This window comes from Otolemur garnettii, unplaced genomic scaffold, assembly GCF_000181295.1.
Source record: "Otolemur garnettii isolate 467f Iridium unplaced genomic scaffold, OtoGar3 scaffold00044, whole genome shotgun sequence".
Taxonomy (NCBI): domain Eukaryota; kingdom Metazoa; phylum Chordata; class Mammalia; order Primates; family Galagidae; genus Otolemur; species Otolemur garnettii.
In genome coordinates this window covers 5,179,166-5,199,313 of record NW_003852439.1, presented here as the reverse complement: position 1 = coordinate 5,199,313, position 20,148 = coordinate 5,179,166, and the positions used below count along the sequence as shown (strand labels likewise).

Here is a 20,148-nt window from a genome sequence, read left to right as displayed (position 1 = left end):
AAGAACAGATATATATGGAAGGCCTGCTGTGTTAGACACTGGGCTCACAAATCTTTTTATTTAATCCTCCCAGCAACCTAATGGAGTTATTATCCCCATCACCTGCCTCAGGAAACAGGCCCAGAGAGGTTGAAGTAAATTGCTCCAGGTTACAATTGCTCCTACATTCACATAGATAGGATATGGAGAAGATACAGGATTTGAGCTCAGGTTCACTTGACACTAGAGATCATGTTCTGCCTTATACCCTCTTATTTTGGCAAAGGAAAGACAGAGAGAAGTCCCAGCCCCGTGCCATCAGAGTTCTTCTATATATTCTAAGAGTCTTTACTTGCCTTAATCAATGAGACCAGCCACTCAGCCATTTACACTTTAGTATAAATTACTTTAATCAGGCAAATGTCAAAACAGTTGATGAACTTCATACTAAATTAAAGGGTCTGGTTTCTGATCAGATCAAGAGAAAAGAAAGAAAATTCTGAGTGCAGGAAACCACCTATATAGGTGATACTGAGCCTATTTTGAGCCCCCTCCCAAAAAAAACAATAGCCAGGACAGCAGTGGGAGGAAAACACAGGTTTCCTGCTGACAAACCAGTGTTTCCAGATTGCTCCTGCCCACCTCTCCTTTCCCACAACAATTTCTTCCTTTTCCACCTTTGTATTCAGCCTCTCCCACCTTCTTGCTTTTACCATAAAGACATCAGCATGACCTGTCCGTGGCCTTATTCTTCCACTATGTCAGGGAGAGGAAGTAGGACACAAACTTTGGGAATCTGCTCCTCCCTATGTGGACTGCTTAGCTTAACAGTTTCCAAGTTGTACTGATAAAAATAAATCGCCCTAGGAGATTCTGCCAAAGAAAATATCCCAAGCTCCAGGCTCGTGGGTGTCTAAAGATTGATGTATTCAAGGTTGGTCCAGAAACATTAATAATATCTTTGTTTTTCTGACACTGGGACCTAGGGGTGAAGACGGCTTCCTGGCCTAAACACCCTAACCCCCTTTCCTGTTTCTTCGGGAACTTGATGCCCTGCTCCCTCTTCCTAGAGGACCTGGACTCATGACCATGTACACCCACCACCACGTCTTTTTAATCATTCCAGCTGCTATAGCTGGAAGGAGCCACCAATGGCCATTCAACCCCTCAGCAGTCAGTAGGGCCAGCTTCGTGGGTGTGCGTCCTGTACTGTCTCACAGAGACCTCCCTGAGAAGAGTCTCATGCTGGATTTAATGCACTGATGTTGTGATCTGGAAAGTCTTCATAACTTTTGAACAAGGGGCTCTGCATTTTCATTTTACAAATTATGTAGCTGATCCTGGCACCTAGAGTTGAACACCACTTCCAAGTGCATGGCAGCCAGTGGTCTGCCCTTTGTAGGAAAAGCCAGACTGACGCTGATGAACCTCAGAACTATTCAGTCCTTGGCCCTCGTGTGACTTGCAACCCCTGCTGCTGGCAAGGCTTTCTCATATTGGTACTGCCCAACTCCTATACATCCTGCAAAGCCTAGTTAAACACAGTACCTATTCTGAAGACTATCTCTGGCTCTTCCAGGGATGCCTCCTTCCTCTGCAGCATTAATTGGCAGAATAGCACAATGGGCTTCAGACTGCTTGAGTTCAAATCCCTGCTCTGCCAGTTACCTGTGTGATCCCACATAAGTCATTTTACCATTCCATGCCTCAGTCTCTTTGTCTACAAAATGTATAAAATAAGAATACTGGGCGGCGCCTGTGGCTTAAAGGAGTAGGGCACCGGCCCCATATGCTGGAGGTGTGGCGGGTTCAAGCCCAGCCCCAGCCAAAAACTGAAAAAAAAATACTTACCTTGTATGATTGTCATGAGGAGTAAATAAGTAAATACTTAGACGTGTGTGTGTGTGTATATGTATATAAAATGTTTAGAACGATGCCTGCCTGGTACAGAAAAATTTTAGCCATTCTTGCTTTTATAATCCCATTATTTGGGGGGGGGGGTCTGCTCTACAAAATCACTGTAAACCATAGGACCAGATCTACACAATCTCCCAAGCCACATGAGGCATTTTATTATAATGGGTGCAGGAGACCATTTCAGGAAGAGAATGAGGCTTGAGAACCAGTGTGTGTGGGGGGAATCAAAACAGCAGGATGGAGAGTGGATTACAGGAGGGAGTTTTAAAGATAGTGAGCTTTAAAGATAAAGCAGCCTTGTTCTCAATCTTTCACCTGCAGTGATTCATGTAATCCCTCCAGCAACCCAGTGGGGCACTTACTGCCCCCATTTCACAGATGGGAAAACTGAGGCTCAGAGAAATCAAGTGACTTATTTCCAGTAGCATACAACTAGTTGGTGATGTGGCTAGAATTCAAACCCAGGAGGTTTGGTTCTGGAATCTACAGTTTACTACACCATATCACCCACAATGCATATTTATTTGTGGATAATGATGAGTCTTCTTATAGTGAAAGTTTATTTGAATGAATGAAGCGATAGGAGCAGGGAGCTCAGTTAGGAGGCTGCTGCAATGGCAGATGAGAGGTGACAGGGAGGAGAAGCAGTGGAGTTAGATGAGTGCACAGAGGCAAGAAATATTTCAGAATCATAATGCCCAAGGTGGGGGGGGGTGTTATCTAAATTAACTAAAATTTAAATATAAAAATTCAGTCCTTTAGTGCATTTGCCACATTTCACATGCCCAACAGCCATCATCACAGAAAGTTCTGTTAGATGGAGGAGCAGCAGCCGCCGATGGGGTGGGTGTTGGAGATGAAGGCAGGTGGCTGCTTCCTCATTTTCACAGCCTCTCCAAGAGCTTAGCTCAGAGAGGTTAAGTGACTTGTGCAAGGTCACCCAGCTAGGAAGTTATGTGTAAGGCCTAGTCTTCCCCGCTCCCCTTTGTTATCACACTGAATGTTATCACATTCACTTACTAAACAGATGTTAGTTTAGCAATGCTATTTTGGCACCTGTGAGATGACAGCTGGCTCACACGTGGGCCTGGCTCACAGGAGTTCAAAGGGCCCTGTGGTGGGCTGAAAAGGGCCCTGCACAAGACGCCCATATACGTGTGTGTGTGCGCGCGTGTGTGTATAATAGATTCTAATCCCCAGAACCTGTGATTATGCTCATTTACATGGCAAGACAGACTTTGCAGATGTGATTTAGTTAAGGATCTTGAGATGGGGAGATGATCTTGTATCATCTGGACATAATATAAACACAAAAGTCCTGGTCCTATTTTTATTTATTTATTTTTTTTGAGGCAGAGCTTCAAGCTGTCCCCCTGGGTAGAGAACCGTGGCATCACAGCTCACAGCAACCTCCAACTCCTATGCTCAAGTGAGTCTCCTGCCTCCACCTCCCAAGAAGCTGGGACCACAGGTGCCTGCCACAACGCCCGGCCATTTTTTGGTTGCAGCCGTCATTGTTGCTTGGCGGGCCCGGGCTGGATTCGAACCCACAACCTTAGGTGCACATGGCTGGCGCCTTAGCCATTTGAGCCACAGGCGCCGAGCCAGGTCCCAGTCCTTGTAAGAGGGGGTAGGAGAGCTGGAGGAAAAGACTGGAAGGTGCTACACTGCTGAGATTGAACATGGAGGAAGGGGCCAGGAATGGGGGTGCCCTTTAGAAACTAGAAAAGGCAAGGAAACCACGTCAGCATGTGGATTTAGCACGAAGAGCCTCGTGCCTCAGCATCATTACATCACTAATTCCTGATTGTTTATCAGTAAATATCAAATGTAGATTTCCTACCATGGAAAATGATAATTCAGCTGCGATTCAATCCTTCCTCCTTTCCCCAAAGAGCCAATCTGATCACAAATAGTTATTCTAGTTAGATGAATTCCGGGTTTGCATTAGGATGTAAATGTGTGCTCCTTGGTCCACTGTGATTATTCTTCCTTCCTATCCAAATTTTCTTTTTCCTGAGAGTTAATAATTGTCTTATTTTTTCACTTCCCAGTTTTCTACCTATATCAGCCCCAAATTTATCACTAGTTTTCTATCTTCTCTCAATGCATTTCACTGTCTTCCCGGCATCCATCACCATCTGAAATCCAGGGGCCTAACAAAGATAGGTATAGAGTTGATCCTCGTTATTCACAGATTCCTGTTTGTAAATTCACTGATTTGCTAAAATTTATTCATAACCTCCAAATCAACATTCATGCTGCTTCATGGAAATGCACAGAGCAGGGAGAATGTGATTGACCCAATGCACACATCCCCACCCACGCCTGAGTGAGGCAACACTTTGCCTTGTACTTTCAGCTCTCATACTACAAACAAGTGCCCTTGTCATGATATATTTAGTGCCACATTTTTTCGTATTAGAGGCTTTTTGTTCATGATTTTGCTATTTAAAATGTCCCCCATGATGTGTCCACTTGTGGTAGCACATGTACTAAAATGTGCCCTAGTTTCTGAAGTGCTAGCTAATGTTTCTAAGTACAGAAAGGCTGTGATATCCATTCTATAGAAAATATACGTGAGATAAATTTCATTTGGGCACGATACAGTGCTATTGGCTGTGAATTCAACGTTAATAAACAGCATCTATCAAACAAACACATATTATTTATATACAATAGTGAAGATTCTCTGAATGATTCTAAATTGAATTCGTATCCTCTGACCATGTACGTATCCAAGGTCTTTAAAGAATCAGTGACACCAAGCAAATATGGTTCAGATGTGGTCAGTGGCTTGCTAACTGTGAAATTTTGAAGTGAACGCTTAACACAAACGTCAGCTTCCTTAACAATGGAGATGGCACCTACCTTTCAAGTAGATGAGATTCTGCATGCAAAAGGTTTAGTTCAAGTCCTGGGACATAGGAAGTGATCAATAGATGCCAGTCTTTAAAAAGGGAAGGAGGTATGGAACAAAATGCCACCAGGCATCATTAAGAATTTAGGTTTGTCTGCCTCAGCACAAAAATGTTTACCACAAGTGTTTAGTGAGCACCTACTCCGTGCCAGAAAACAAATCAAAAAGCCTCTGAGCTGCTTTCTTTAGTCGGTTGGATCTTGACTCCAGAGTAAAAAGAGTAAAAAACAGCTCCACTTACGTGCATAGAATGGACTGGTCCTCCCGATCTGCAAAGAGAAAGAAAAAAGAGCCATGATTAGAATTAGCTCTGAGCTGAGGGTCTGGACTTGACCCCCCTCCTATCCTAAAGTTGGAATGGAAGGGGCCATGTGGGCTCACTGCCCACAGTATGGGGCAAGACAAAAGCCAGGAGGATGACTCCACAGTCCCAGAGGCAGTCCCAGAAAAATGCAGGAGCCTGATTCATCCAGTAGTCCGCGGGCATCCAGCCACACTGGATCTGGGGTGCCTGGGGAGATCCACCCCACCTGATTAAGTTATGGACAGAACACAGACTGGAGTCCCACTGGACATGCCTCAGCTCTGTGGTCTTGGCCAAGTATTTTTAAACTCCTCCATGCCTCAGTTTCCTCATCTGTAATATGATGTAGTGAACATTTTTGTTTTTTTAAAATCCAGCATCCATTACCTCTTCTTCCAGGAAGCACATCCTGTGTTCCTTTAGGAGGTTTTCCCTCCGTCCCGCCCACCCCATCACATACACTCTTACTGGGGATGCCCCATAAGTTCCTCTAGCCCCCAGTGAAGAGGTGAGAATGTGCCCCAGCCTGCATTATTTGGACTCTCTGGTCAAACCTCCAAGCTCGATCAAGGACAAGGAAGTACAGCAGGTGGACACAGCCTTGAGGGGGCCTTACTTCCTGCCACCCAGGCCTGAGCAGCCCCAGTTTCTGTCATTCTCCAAGCCTGGTCCCCTTGTCCTCCCACTGCATTTGTGAGCTCCTCCATAAATTCCTTTCCTATACCAGCTGCCAGAGTCAGTCTCTGTTGTTTACCGCCTGAGAAACTTGAAGGACACAAAGGGGATTATTTGATTAAATGTAATTAAGCAGACATTACTGATAACTTTCTATTCTTCTAATGGCCTCTGAGGGTACAGCCAGCCCTGGACCTCATTTCCTGTCCTATGAGTGACATGGGAATGGTCACCAACACCTTTAACCTTGAGCCAATTAACAGAGAAATCAGAGCATAGTATCCACTGATGGGCAATACCAAAGTGGCAAGAATTTTCTAAATCAAATCTCTGGCACTAGCCCCGCCACCATGATGCTTAGCCCTCATGAGTCTCACTTCATCAAAGACCTCCCAGGGATGGTCTAACACCCTATCTCTAGTACCCGGCAGATATATGTAACAGGTGCTCAATTTTATTTGTTGGATGGCTACAAGAACAGACAGTTGGATGGGTGGGAGGATGGGAGAATGGGAGGATGGGAAGCTGGGAGGAGGGGAACATGGGAGAATGAGAAGATGGAAAGATGGGAGAATGGGAGGATGAGAGGATGGAAGGATGGGAGAATGAGAGGATAGGAGATGGGAAAAGGCGAAGAGGGGAGGAAGTGAGAAGGGGAGGGAGGATAGATGGATGGGAGGAAGGAAGAATGAGATGATGGAAGAATGGGAGGATGGGAAGATGGATGGGGAGATGGATGGGAAAAGGGGAGGATGGATGGATGGGAGGATGGGGGGATAAGAGGATGGGAGAATAAATGGGAGGAGGGGAAGAGAGGAGGATGAATGGATGGGAAGATGGATGGGAGGATGGACAGATGCATAGCTGGGAGGATGGAGGCATGGTTGGGACTAAAAAGCCCATGCCTGTGTATCACAGAACAATAGTGACCACATGTGGTGGGGGGAGGGTTGTGTTATATAGAGAGGATCTGGCCCACTGCAGGGCAAGATGAAAGAGAGGACTAGGCTAGCTCCGTGGATCCTATGCCCACTTCTAATCAATCCTCTCTCTCTTCCCTCAAGATTACAAATGAATGTTCAGGAAACCTGGCTGAATCAAATCCTCAGGAAAAAGGGCAGAAGAACCAAAAGGATATTTACTTCCTCTTCCTAATTCACTTTTTCCACATCGAGGTGGTAGCGAGGGCCAGAGCTACCCTCAGGGGGCCATGTTCAGGGGTTGCTGAGAGGGTCCGGCTCAGGCAAGTCTGACCTTCGGACTGAGGGCCTGGAGGAAGCTTGGCAGGAAGGAAGGACCCAGCATTGTACAGGGCAGGAAGAGGGAGTGTTCTCCTTGGGCATCAAGACCCTCCATCGCCTTACAGTCCTGTCTCCCAGGCCAGCTGCACTGCCTCCGGCAGGGACTCCTGGACTGCTCCTAAACTCTCAAGAATGCATTTAAGACATGTAGGAGACAGACACACAAGTTGTTCACCACCACAGTGTCCACACAGCGAAAGAGCAGAAAGAAACCATTTAACCAGTCCAGTCACTGAAGACCAGTCAGGTCAGCCCTGGGGTTTTGATTCTGGGGTGCCCATAAAATGGCACATTAGGCAGCCATGGAAAAGCAGAAGGCAGAACTTTATGGATAGAGTACAACAATCTCCAAAATACAGCAAGCTTAAAAACAAAAGGCTAGGCTGGGGGACATTCTGTCCCAAAAAGAGGGACACACACACATATATATGCACATGTCGCATACACACACCCCTGACACACACTTGTGTGTGCAGTGAACATATTACACAGCTGGCTCAGGACATGGCCAACAGTGGTCGTCTCTGACCAATGGGTCTGAAGCATTGAGAACAAGGACAGGAGAGAGACCTTCCTTCACCCCACCTACTTCTATTCTGGTTTGTGCTATGAACATTTAAAACCTTTTCCTCCTCCCCCCAAATGGTCGATGAAACAGAATATATTGTTCTTGGTGGCACCAGCACAACCACAAAGCTTAGGAAAGAGAGAAAGCAGCCTCCTGGCTGCAATCCACTAAGACCTCCCGTCTCCCGAGCACTCGCTGTGGTTTGGCCTGTGCTGAGCTCCTCCCCAGCCAAAGTCACCTGCTCACTTCCCACAGCAGCCCTGCCCCGAGGTGGGCACCAGTATCACCTTTGTTTTACAAGCAAGGAAAGCAAGGCTCAAGCATGTGGCTCCTTCCCTCTGGTCACCGTGGGGGGTTGAATCGTGGTCCCCCAAAGATGTGTCCACTTGGAACCTCAAAATGTGATGTTATTTAGATTAAGGGTCTTGCAGGTGTAATTAAGGTAAAGATCTTGAGGCAAGATCATCATAGGTTAGGGTGGGACCTAAGTCAGTGACTAGTATCCTTATTTATCAGGGAAAGGAGAGGGATAGTAGAGTCATGGGGAGTAGAGTCATGGGGATAGTAGAGTCATGGTGTGAAGGAGGCGGCAGAGATTAGAGTGATTCACCCACAAGGCAAAGATACCCTTGGTTGCGGATGGCCGGCAAAAACTAGCAAGGAGGCAGGGAACAGGGTCCCCCTCAGAGTTCTCCAGGTGGACCAACCCTGCTTACACCTTGATTTCAGCCCTCTGGCCTCCAGAACTGTGAGAGAATAAATTCCTGTTGTCTTAAGTCACCAAGGGGTCGTTTGTTATGGCAGCCACAGGAGCTAATAGAGTCCTGCAACTGGTAAGTGGCAGGCTGGGACCAGAACCCCGGGTCTGCCTGATTCCACAGACCATGCTTTTTACCAATGTATTATTTTGCCTTCCTCAGATAACCTACAGCAGGACAGGGTACAAGACTGAGTGAGAGAGAGAGAACCAGGCACCTTGTGATTACACCCCAGGCAGAACGACAACCTCCTGGGGCCAGTCCAGACAACTGCCACTATTTAAAGGAAGGATTTTGAGATGGACAGGCAGATGGGCTATCTCGGTCTATCTGCTTCTGAGAGAGAAGCAGGCTTTCCCAGCAGCCTTTTGGAGCCTGGTCCCTGAGGAGGGGTGGGGGGCATTTATAGGGTCAGATGCTCACAGTGCCACCATCCCCCAGAAGAAGGAGCAGGCTCCAGGGAAAGGCTTGGGAGCTGCCAGGGTGGCTCCGTGCTGGGTGCTGCCGGGAGACCTCTGGCCTGGGACATTCCCATCAGAAACACACTGCCTCTAAGCGTGGGAAGTTCACAGAACAGTAGAAGGGCTCTGTGTGGGTGCTCTTTGCCAACCCACGTGGCATACCAGGAACCCTGAGGTCCTAGAGCTTTCTATCTGATTCCCTCCCCAAGCCTGAGCTTGTGTCCAACGCCAGAAAGAAGAATTCTCCAAGCAAAGCGGCGTTGCCCTTGCCAGCTTTGCACAGACTGTTTCTTCTGCCCAGGGCACCCGTCACCAACGCTTCTGCCTAATCTATTCCCTCTTTTTTTTTTTTCATTGAAGTGAAATTCACATAACACAAACTTAACCATTTAAAGTGAATAATTCGGTGGCATTTAGTACATTCACAGTGCTGCATGACTACCACCTCTGTCTAGTTCTAAAAAATTTTGTCACTCTACAGTAAAACTGTGTACCCATAATCACTCCCCATAATCATTCCATAGTCACTCCCTATAATCCCAGGAGCCACCAATTGGCTGCCTTTATGATTCACCTATTCCAGACATTTCACATACGATGGAATCGTACTATGTGTGGCCTTTTGTATCTTCCTTCACTTAGCATAATGCTGCTGCGGTTCGTCCATGAAATATCAGTACTTCATTCCTTTGATAGCTGAATACTATTCCATCATAGAGACAGACCATATTTTGTTGATGAACATTTGGGTTGTTTCCACCTTTTGGCTTTGGTGAACAGTGCTGCTATGAACATTCACGTACAGGTTTTTGTTTGAGTCCCTGTTTTCAATTTGGGGGCATATACCCTAATCTGTATTTGAAACATCATTGTGGGAGTGACCTCCTCCATATCTTCTCTGGCTCTACCCTTCTCTAGAGCTGAATCAGGGGTCTTTCTGCTATACTCCCTCCCTGAAGGGCTTCCATGGACAGTAGTGCAAGTTGTGCACTGCATAATTCTAATGAGAACTACTTACATTGATCATTGTGATTGTGTATTTATTATAATAATCTTCCAGCAGATAGAAGTAAAGTACCTTGAGAAAGGGGTGTATTTTTCTAATTCTATAAGGGTACCATAGGGCCTGAGGGTAGCCCTGGCTCCTATAGGACAAAAGTTCTCTCTATTGTAGCAGTTAACCTCATTGTGATCATTCTTTAACCTATTTTTCAAGACTTTTTTTGAAGGAAAGGTACAGATTATATAGAATAATAGTGGGCCAGCTATCCATGACATTTCATGTAGTTTTCCATTTGGGTAAAAATTATGCAATTTTACATTATTTGTAACTGTTGAAAGGTAGAAGTAACCGAAATGTCCAACTGGCCAGTGGAGAAACAAAATATGATACATCCATACAGCGGGACGTTATTCCAACACAAGAAGGAATAAAGTTCCAACTCATGCTGTCACATGGGTGAAAGTGAGAGAAGCCAAACATAGAGGGCCACATATTGTAGGATTCCATTTACATGAAATGCCCAGAACGGGCAAATCTATCCAGACAGGAAATGGATTAGCAGTTGCCTGGGACTGGGGACGATAATACAGAGTGACAAGCGGGCGCAAGATTTCTTTCTGGGATAATGGAAATATAAAACCAGATTGCAGTGATGGCTGCATAACCTTGTACATTCACTGCTTAACTGGTGAACTGTGTACTTAAAAGGATTTAATTGATAATGCATATATTTCAAGAAAGCTTTCCAAATACAATGTTAATTTTGTGCTAAGAGCAAGGGGCGACAGATCTGACTTCCTCCACTTCACACAGGTCTGTTAGGTTTCCAACAGTTATAGAACGGCTTTTGTGCTTTTCCCCATGCTGTGCCTGATCGTGGGTGGCAGGGACAACACTTGGACACACAGTAGGTGCTCAGGGAATGCTTGTTATTTGAGTGGCTTGCTGCCTTAGGGAGCAATTGAGGTAGAAGCAATGAGAAACGGACATTCGTGTGTTCTCATCTTCATTCAGCAAAAACGCAAACGTAAGAGCTACTTATCCTTGCCGTGGAGAAGCTCGAGAGCCAGAGTGCTAGTGAGAAGAGCAGAAACATGACCCCACGATGTGAGCAATGGGATGATGGCTCTGTGCCCAGAGTGCCAGAACATGGAGGTTGGTTTTGACACTCCCTGAGAGAGGCAGGAAGCCTTGACCTCTGAGGTGACTACTGAGCTGCCTCAGGAAGGACAGGCAGGAACGCCGGGGAAGATGGCAAAGCAGAGCACCCCAAGCACAGCGGGCCTGCCTCTCAGGAGCTCAGAGGAGGAACGACCCAGCACCCACTCTAGTGGAGATTTGCAGGGCTGAGGCCAGGCGCGGCTGCCAGCCCTGAGCCCTGGGGCGCGTGTCTCCTCAAACCCCATCTTTAAACATGCCTTTCCCCTCTCCTCCTCCCTGGGTCCTGGTCTGGCCTTGCATCTGCAAGTCCTGTTTTCCGAGGAAATTCAGTGGTCCCTCCCCGCCAGCGGCCCAGGGACTCTCAGGAGGTGCCCAAGCTCCCCGCAGACCAGCTATTTCGGCCCGATCCCAAACACAAGTGCACGGACTCTGGCTGGGAAGCCAGAGGGCTGCAGGCTGACCATAAAAGGAGAAAACTCAGCTGGGACTGAGAACAGACCCAGGCTCACTGCTCCTCTCCTTCCTTCTCATGCCAAGTCCTGTGGGACCGGGCGAGAGGGAGGAGGCCAAGGCTGCGTCCCTGCAAGGTCATCGACACCCCTGGGCCAGTGAGGCAGGAAGGACACAACCTCCACTGTGTAGAGGAAAGTGGCTCCCTATCTAATGATGCCCCACACGACGGAGGGGCATCCTCAGAGGGCTCCAGACCTTCTGAGAGGAGAATGTGAACACGTCCCCCGTATGGTCCTTGACAATGGGCCCTTGACAGATGACCTCTGATGCACTTGTTCTGACCAGGCCCTGTGCCCCCATACACTGTCCAGATGAGCCCTCACCACAACTGGAGAGGCCCAGCCATGATCCTCATGGGACAGGTGAGGAAACTGAGACACAGAGCCATGGCACTGAGCCCCCACTCCCCAGGTCAGGGCTTTCTCTTCTCCAGCCTTCCTCTCCTCACCCCTAGGTAGAAGGAAATACTCTGAGGGTATGTGCTGGACCCCAGTGGGCATTTTCCAAATCCACATGAAGCTCTGGCATTTTCAAAGCAGAACCACTTTCCATGTTCTCCCTCCTTCTCTCTGCTCCAGCCCCTGAGGCCTCGGATCACACACCAAGTTCCCAAGGTAAGCCCACACATTGACTCCCCAGGAGGCCTTTCCTGCCCTCCTCACCCAGGACAGGCCCCCAGGGGTCTCCCTTGGGGCTCCCTGACCTCTCCTCTACAGCACAGTTATTTGTGGTATGATTTGATCAACACTTCTCATCCTGTGCCAGGGAGTGGCTGGTACCCAGTAGGTCCTCCTCAATCAATACTGTTAGATGAACAAGGAAATGAGGGGTCAGATTCTGCCTCTCACCCTCTGGCTCACACAGAGGCAGGAGGCTGGCACATGGCTATTTCAATAGGAACATGTTGCCAAGTGTCACCTGGAGCTTCCCAAGCTTCAAGTCAATATTAATAGTTCATTAACAAAAAATAAGTTCTCCTTTGCTCTCTCCTTTTCCTGTAAGGCACCATGGGCACCAGAAGACTTGCTTTTCATGATAACTCAGGATCCCAATCAGCTACTCTCAGCCAGCCTGCCAGAGTCACCCTCACCCCTTGTCCCCATCCAGGCCAGACACAGAGCTGAGAGCCACTGCAAAATCTCCAACAGGCGGAGAAGAATGGACTGTTCCCCTTCCTAGAGATGTCTGCAGGGACACTGTTTCTCCCCACCCAGGACATGCTCCCAGAACAAAACAGCTTGGAATTCACTTCCTGGCTCCACCTCTTAGGCAAGCCACCTTTGCCCCTCAGAGCCTGTTTCCTCACTAGGGAGACAGATAAAATTCCAGACCTTTCAAGGGCATGAAAATGACTTAATGAGATTAGATTCAGAAAGAGCTTAGAATTATCCACAATACACCTAAGCATTCAATAACTGCTGTTTATATCATCTTTATCATCATTACTACCCTACCCTGGTCATCACATAAAATAGTGATCCAATAACGTGCTTATAGACAGAAGAAACAGAAGAACAGAGTATTAGGTCAACCCTTTTCTAATTATAAAGTGCTATGGTCTGAACGTTTCATGTCTCTCTTTTTTTTTTTTTTTTTTTTGAGACAGAGCCTCAAGCTATCCCCCTGGGTAGACAGCTATGGCATCACAGCTCACAGCAACCTCCAGCTCCTGGGCTTAAGTGAGTCTCCTATCTCAGCCTCCCAAGTAGCTGGGACCACAGGTGCCCACCACAATGCCCAGCTGGTTTTTTTGGGGGGGGGAGATGCAGCCATCATTGTTGTTTGGTGGGCCCGGGCTGGATTCGAACCCACCACCTTAGGTGTATGTGGCTGGTGCCTTAGCCACTTGAGCCACAGGCGCCGAGCCTCATGTCTCTTCCAAATTCATATGTTGAAATCCTCACCACCAAAGTGATGGCACTGGGAGGTGGGGTCTTTGACAGGTGATTAGGTCATGAGGGTTCCACCCTCAAGAATGGAATCAATACTCTTACAAAAGAGACCCTGGGCGGCGCCCATAGCTCAGTAAGTAGGGTGCTGGCCACATAAACCAAGGCTGGCAGGTTCAAACCCAGCCTGTGCCAGCTAAAACAACAATGACAACAACAACAACATAGCCCGGTGTTGTGGCAGGCAACTATGTAGTCCCAGCTACTTGGGAGACTGAGGCAAGAGAATCGCTTAAGCCCAAGTGTTTGAGGTTGCTGTGAGCTGTGATGCCACAGCACTCTACCCAGGGCAATAGCTTGAGACTCTGTCTCTAATAAACAAACAAACAAACAAACCCGGGAAAGCCAGCTAGACCCTTCCCCAGTGTGAGGATCCAGAGAAAAAACACCATCTATGAACCAGAAAACATGTCCTCACCAGACACCAAATCTTCTGGCACCTTGATCTTGGACTTCCCAGCATCCAGAACCTTGAGCAATAAATTTCTATTCTTTATGAGCCTCCCAGTCCATGCTCTAGTTACAGCAGCCCAAATGAACTAAAGCACAGGCCTAAGCTATTCCCTTAGCCTCTGGGGGCCTTGCTTTCTTTTGATGTTATCTGGGAGCAACAGTACTATTGTATTTCCACACCACCTTGGAGGAAAGATAGACATTATGAAGGAGCTGCCTCTGGGGAGTCAGGTGGGTCAACCATGGACAGAGAGGGTGCAACTAGTGTGGGAACCTCCGAAGTTGAGAACACAACTTGGATCACCTCAACCCCCAGACTTGTTTTATCCTTGGAGAGGGCTCCAGCCAAGAACCCTGGGCTTGTTAAGTCTGGTTGTTCCTTTCTTAACCCCCTGAGTGTGGTTATGTGGTGCTAATAAGGTGAAGATAAAATGCTTCCTGTAGCTATCTTGCATAAGATAAATGCAGACAGTCTTGCTGAAATCTTATCTGCCTTGCATAGTCCTTCCCCACCCCTGGGATCTAGAAAAGGGAGACAGGGAAGATTCAAAGTTGTTCTTGTCTAGAAAGCTTTAGTGGTGCTGTCCTCACATCTATCATGTTAATTTACTGAACTCAACTCCAGCCTCCCAAGCTCTGAGCTGTCAACACCCTGAGATGTAAGAAGATAGACCCCCCAAGAGCAGATGGCTTTCCATGGGAATCCAAGGGCAATCTGTACAGCAGCTCAGCATGCAGGAGAAGTTTGGGCCTTGGCATCTGATAATCCAAGTTTATAGCCAGCTCTGACGCTTATCAGACCTCTAGCAAATTCAACTCTGAGCCTCAATTTCCCCAGATATAAAGGGAGGTCTAATGACACTACCTGCCCCCAGTGCATAGCAAGCCACATAAGTGTGTGTGTGCAAATTTACACATGCACACACATGAAGGGAGAATTCTATATTTGATGTATCATAAAAAAAAAAAAACAGGGTAAACATAGGAAAAATTAAAACTTTGTTAGCCCTTACTTACTTTATAATATTATTTTTATTTTGGATGACACATGCAGGTACCACAATAGTTCGGGGGCTTAATTTTAAATACTCTGATCTGGTCTTGTTCACTTCATAGGTTTCTGGTAAGAATTAATTGAGACTACTCCTGTAAAATCCAAACAATATACCAAAAATCTACCATCATCATTATCGCTTCTTTGGAAAGAAGGCACAAGATAATTTCCACAAGAGCATGGTGGGTTGAGCACGTGTATTATTGGTATTCTTCCTTCCCCAAACTTTACTAAAATAATAGTAAAAGGGTCTAAAAATATATGTCAACCTGTTTAAAAAGAACTGGAGAGGAGAGAACAGCACAATCACCCTGGAAGCCAGAAAACAGGAAAAGTGATGACAGTACCAAGAAAAAAGTCTAAGTCAGCAGTATAAAAAGCAGAGACACAACCTAGTTTCACCATAGAATTCCCCATTTCTACTGTAAACCTCAGAGATTAGAAACATCAGAAGCATCTGGAAGGGAGAGAAGTCAAGGAGGAGATTAAAAAAAAAAGTGAAGATTAGGTCAAAGTCTGTTGAGAAGCTGCTACACATCCCAGATATCTTTTCTTTTTTTTTTGAGACAGAGCCTCAAGCTATTGCCCTGGGTAGGGTGCTGTGACGTCACAAATCACAGCAACCTCAAATTCCTGGGCTTAAGCAATTCTCTTGCCTCAGTCTCTCGAGTAGCTGGGACTACAGGCACCCGCCACAACACCAGCTATTTTTTGGTTGTAGTTGTCATTGTTTGGCAGGCCCGGACCAGATTTAAACCCATCAGCGCTGGTGTATGTGGCTGGCGCCTTAGCCACTTGAGCTACAGGTACCACCGTTTTGTTGTTGTTGTTGGTTGTTTCTTTTCTTTTTTTTTGAGACAGAGTTTCACTTTGTTGCCCTGGGTAGAGTGACTTGGCATCATAGCTCGCAGCAACCTCAAACTCCTGGGCTAAAGAGATTCACTTGCCTCAGCCTCCTGAGTAGCTGGGATAACATATAGGCCCCTGCCACAACGGCATGCTATTTTTTAGAGATGGAGTCTTGCTCTTGCTCAGGCTGGTCTGGAACTCATGAGCTCAGGCAATCCACCTGCCTTAGCCTCTCAGAGTGCTAGGATTACAGGTATGAGCCACCATGCCTGGCCATACCAAATATCTTCTACACTCCCTGAAACCAAGTAATTGCCCTTACCACAGCCCACAGGAGGTAGTGGACTTATTCTCTAGACAGTGGATTGCCATCCTGGGGGACACCCAGACCCCAAGTCAAAGAAGGAAGGTAATGTGCAAATTTTATCTGGAATGTTGAAACCCTTAGTCTTTTTTCAATTAGACTGTTAAAATGATGCTAGACAGATTTTTTAACTTCCAGGCAGAAGATCATACAGATCTTCTGAAGAATCAGATCAGTCCAAGAAAAAAAGACTTGAGAAGTGCCTAACAGAATGGCCCAGCTCCTTCATACTATAGCCAAGCTCACCATCACCATCACCAGGCCTCCTCCTAAAAGCACCAAGCATCCATTTACTCTTTGGTATCCCATGCACTAAAGCATTCCAGATGAAAGGACAGCCAAGAATCACAAGACAACTGAAGAAAGCCATTAATATGATAGATGTTAAAACACAAATAAATAGGAAAATATGCATCTTGGAGGAAATTGAGAATATGGATGAAGTTTCTTCCAAGAAACAGGATGTCACATCCACAGAACAAGATTTTTATAAGAAAGAAACATTCAGAAAACTAGAGTGCTTAGACAATAAAAAGGATACTATAAATTACAAACTCAGTGGAAGGATTAGAAACCAAAGTTGAGGTAAGTGACCAGAAAATGGAATAAAAAACATTAAGGTGATAAAAAATAAAGATGAAAATTATAGGACCAGTCCAGGAGTTCCATTATGGAAATAAAAAGACTACCAGAAAAACAGAACAGAAACACAGAGAAAAATAAAATATCAAAGATTTCCCAGAAATTTAAGGACACAAGTTTACAGATTAAGAGGGTCCACTACTGTATTTTGCTATGTATAACGTATTCCTGTGTATACTATGTACCTACATTTTGTTCAGAAAAAAATTCCCCAAGGTATTATTTTACACACAGATATTGTTATTGAACTTTTAATGCATAATCATAAATAAAAGAATTAAAAACATTTATATAGATACAGAATTAGTACTACCCATGTATAATGTGCATCCTTATTTTTCCTCAACATTTGGACAAAAAGTATACATTATACGTGGCCAGATATGGATAAGTGTCTGGCAAATGAATGAAACGGATTCCTAGATAAGTTTAATTATCATGAGTGAGGGATAAAGGAGGATTTAAAAGCTTCCAGAGGAGAAAAAACAAAAACTTATCATATACAAAAGATCAAGAATCAGATTGAGTCTTATCTTCTGAAAAATGAAACTGAAGCTAGAACTCAACAAAACAGTGCCTTAAAAATGTCAGGCAAGCCCAGCTAAATTATCCTTTAAGTATCAGAGAAGTATCAATTCTTTCAGGTATGCAAGAGCTCAATACATCAAGATCACATAGATCCCTTCTTGAGAAGCTACCGAAGAAGATACTCCATTTAATTAGGAGAGTAAACCAAGAAAAAAAGAAGACATGGAAACTAGGAAACAAAGAATCCACCATGAGAGCCCTGAAAATTCCAAGGATGATGAGGAAAACCTCAGATTACAGCTGCCAGTCATAGAGAAGGCCAAGGCAGGTCAGAAGGCTCCAGTAGAGATCACCTTCAAGGATAGTGTGAGGCCAATACATGTCTGAACGTATCAAGAGGAGATTAACACATTTAGAAGGAGGATTTGGAGGCAGAATTAGAATAGAAAATCTGGTTGGAAGAAAAGAAAAGCAATTGCTAACTCCAGGGAAAACAATAAGTCATATAGGAAAAGAAAAGTAATCACAAGACAGTACAGAGCTCCGCTTTTGAAAATATAATTATAATAATGTAAACTCTAGATAGCATTTCTATAGGCATAATAATGTAAACTCTGAATATTTAGTTCATCAAAATGAAGATAAAACTATATTAGGACTCTGTAAGGTGAGGCTTGTATATGGAAAGGAGAAGTAGGGGAAAATCTAGAGGATAAATGAGCTAAATCTTCACCTTTCAAAATGAAAAAGCCAATAGATAGTACTTCAAATTAAAAAAAATTTCAGGACACCAGCAATAAAGTCAAGTTTTAAAATTTTTTTTAAAGAGAACAAGGAATCCTTATACACATTGACATGTAACACTCTCTGGCAAAATGTAAAACACTGCATAGGGAAAACACTGGGAAGAAAGTAGGTATGTATCTGTTTATAAGTGCAAAAAATATATCTAGAAGATACCTAACAAACTAGAAACCATGGTTGTTACTGCAGAGGCAAACTAGAGTTGAAGGGAGAAATTCACCTTTTGAATTCAGATTTATCATCTTTACAAAAACAAAAAGCATGAGGAAACTTAAAAAATAAAGTGACATAATTTACACATTCACAGATAGATCTTTTAAGTACCTACTTCTCTCTCCCCTTTTTCTCAAGGGTCTTGACTTCCTTTGGGGAGGGTGCAGTGTCTTGAGCTATCCCTTAGAAAAAGCCTCCCATAGTCCCAACTGTCTGAGGCACCAAAGAGCTGAGCCCTGTGCTATAATCTTCCCACCACACTGTACTAGTCAGTCTCTCCAACTCTAGTGGCCACCCCCATTTTCACCTCCACACTGATGCTTTTACAATTCTTGGCTAGAAGGCCATTCCTGTTTCCTTTTTTGTTTCCTTTTTTCACCTTAGTAAACCAACTTTCAAGACTTATAAAGCCCCACTCCTCCCAGAAGCCACCTCCTCATCCATCTTGACCCTTATGGGTTCTTGTCTTTAAATAACTCCAATAGTTCTTCATTCATTCATTCATTCAACAAATACTAAGTAAGCATGCTGAGCACCAGGAAATGTGCCAGAGACACAATGATGAACATGCAGAGGATAGAGTCTGTGGGTCTTATGGAGTTTACACATTCTTAGGAACCTAGCATGCATGTAATGCAATCGAAATGCTTCATTCTATATTTAGTGCACATCTATTCTCTGTCCCTCCCCAGTCCCCACATTTTCACACCCCATTTTGTTCAACAAAGGAAGCCATGTCTGCTGGTTTTACCTCTATACCTAATGCAGGTGTGTCCAACCTTTTTTCTTTTTCTGCCACACATTGGAAGTAAAGTTGTCTGGGGCCATATATTAAATACACAAATACTGACAAAAGCTGATGAGCAAAAGAAAAGGTCTGCGCATACTTTTCATAATACCTGACACCAGAGATAAGCAGAATAGTCCTCAAATAATCTGCATGCAGGCCATGGGTCACAGGTTGGACACCCCCTGCCCTAGATGCTAAGCTCAGTGTGGATCACAGCATGAGGCAGCAACATGCATATATGGAGTCGCACACTGGGCCTACACATTCCTTTACCATTAAACAAATTCCCCCTTTACAGAGAAGGGAAGTGGATAAACAGAACTCTTCCCAAGCTTACATTTTTCTCTGTGATTTTTTTTTTTTTGAGTCCACCATCAATGATTTGTCAGAAAGCCCAAGGTAATGCCAAAATGATATGTAGTAGCTGTTGATTAACACTTAAATGTGTGTGTTTGTGATTGTCATTTTCTACTGGGGTATAAAACATGTCAATGTCAACCAAACATTTCTAAGCAATATTAGAGAGCTGACTATACACTTTTGCATTAAAACATAGAACTCATGAAATATACTAATCCAAGGGTTTTTGTCACTGAGTATAACATAGCCCCATGGTTAGAAGGTTGTCTGGGGAAGCAAAAGTCATCATGACACTCAATAAACTGACTACATGGGAAATCATTGGTCTACATCACTGTCACCTACAATTCAATGGCTTCACCATGCCCGTCATTGGAAGTCAACATCAACCATCATGATATAAACACAAAACAATGTGGCAGCTCCCAGAAATAAAATGTAGTGTTTCATGAAGTTGATGGCCTTGGAAAGGCCATGAAAAAAAGAGGTCAATTTCCAACTGACTATCAGAGAATCATCTTAAACCATAAGACCACTGGGGCTTTGAGAAATGATGCTAAATGCCAAAGAAGGAAAAGAAGC

General features: G+C 45.0%; 1 protein-coding gene across 3 annotated transcripts in view; it reads right to left on the bottom strand.

Moving 5' to 3' along the window:
- The window catches only part of MYH11 (myosin heavy chain 11), a 117,667-nt gene that overhangs the window by 65,704 nt on the left and 31,815 nt on the right, over positions 1-20,148 (bottom strand). For all 3 annotated transcript variants that reach the window (XM_012805743.2, XM_012805742.2, XM_012805741.2), the window contains one exon: positions 5,058-5,085. In XM_012805743.2, the coding sequence (XP_012661197.1) occupies positions 5,058-5,085 (28 nt within the window). The remainder of the gene's footprint in view (positions 1-5,057; positions 5,086-20,148) is intronic.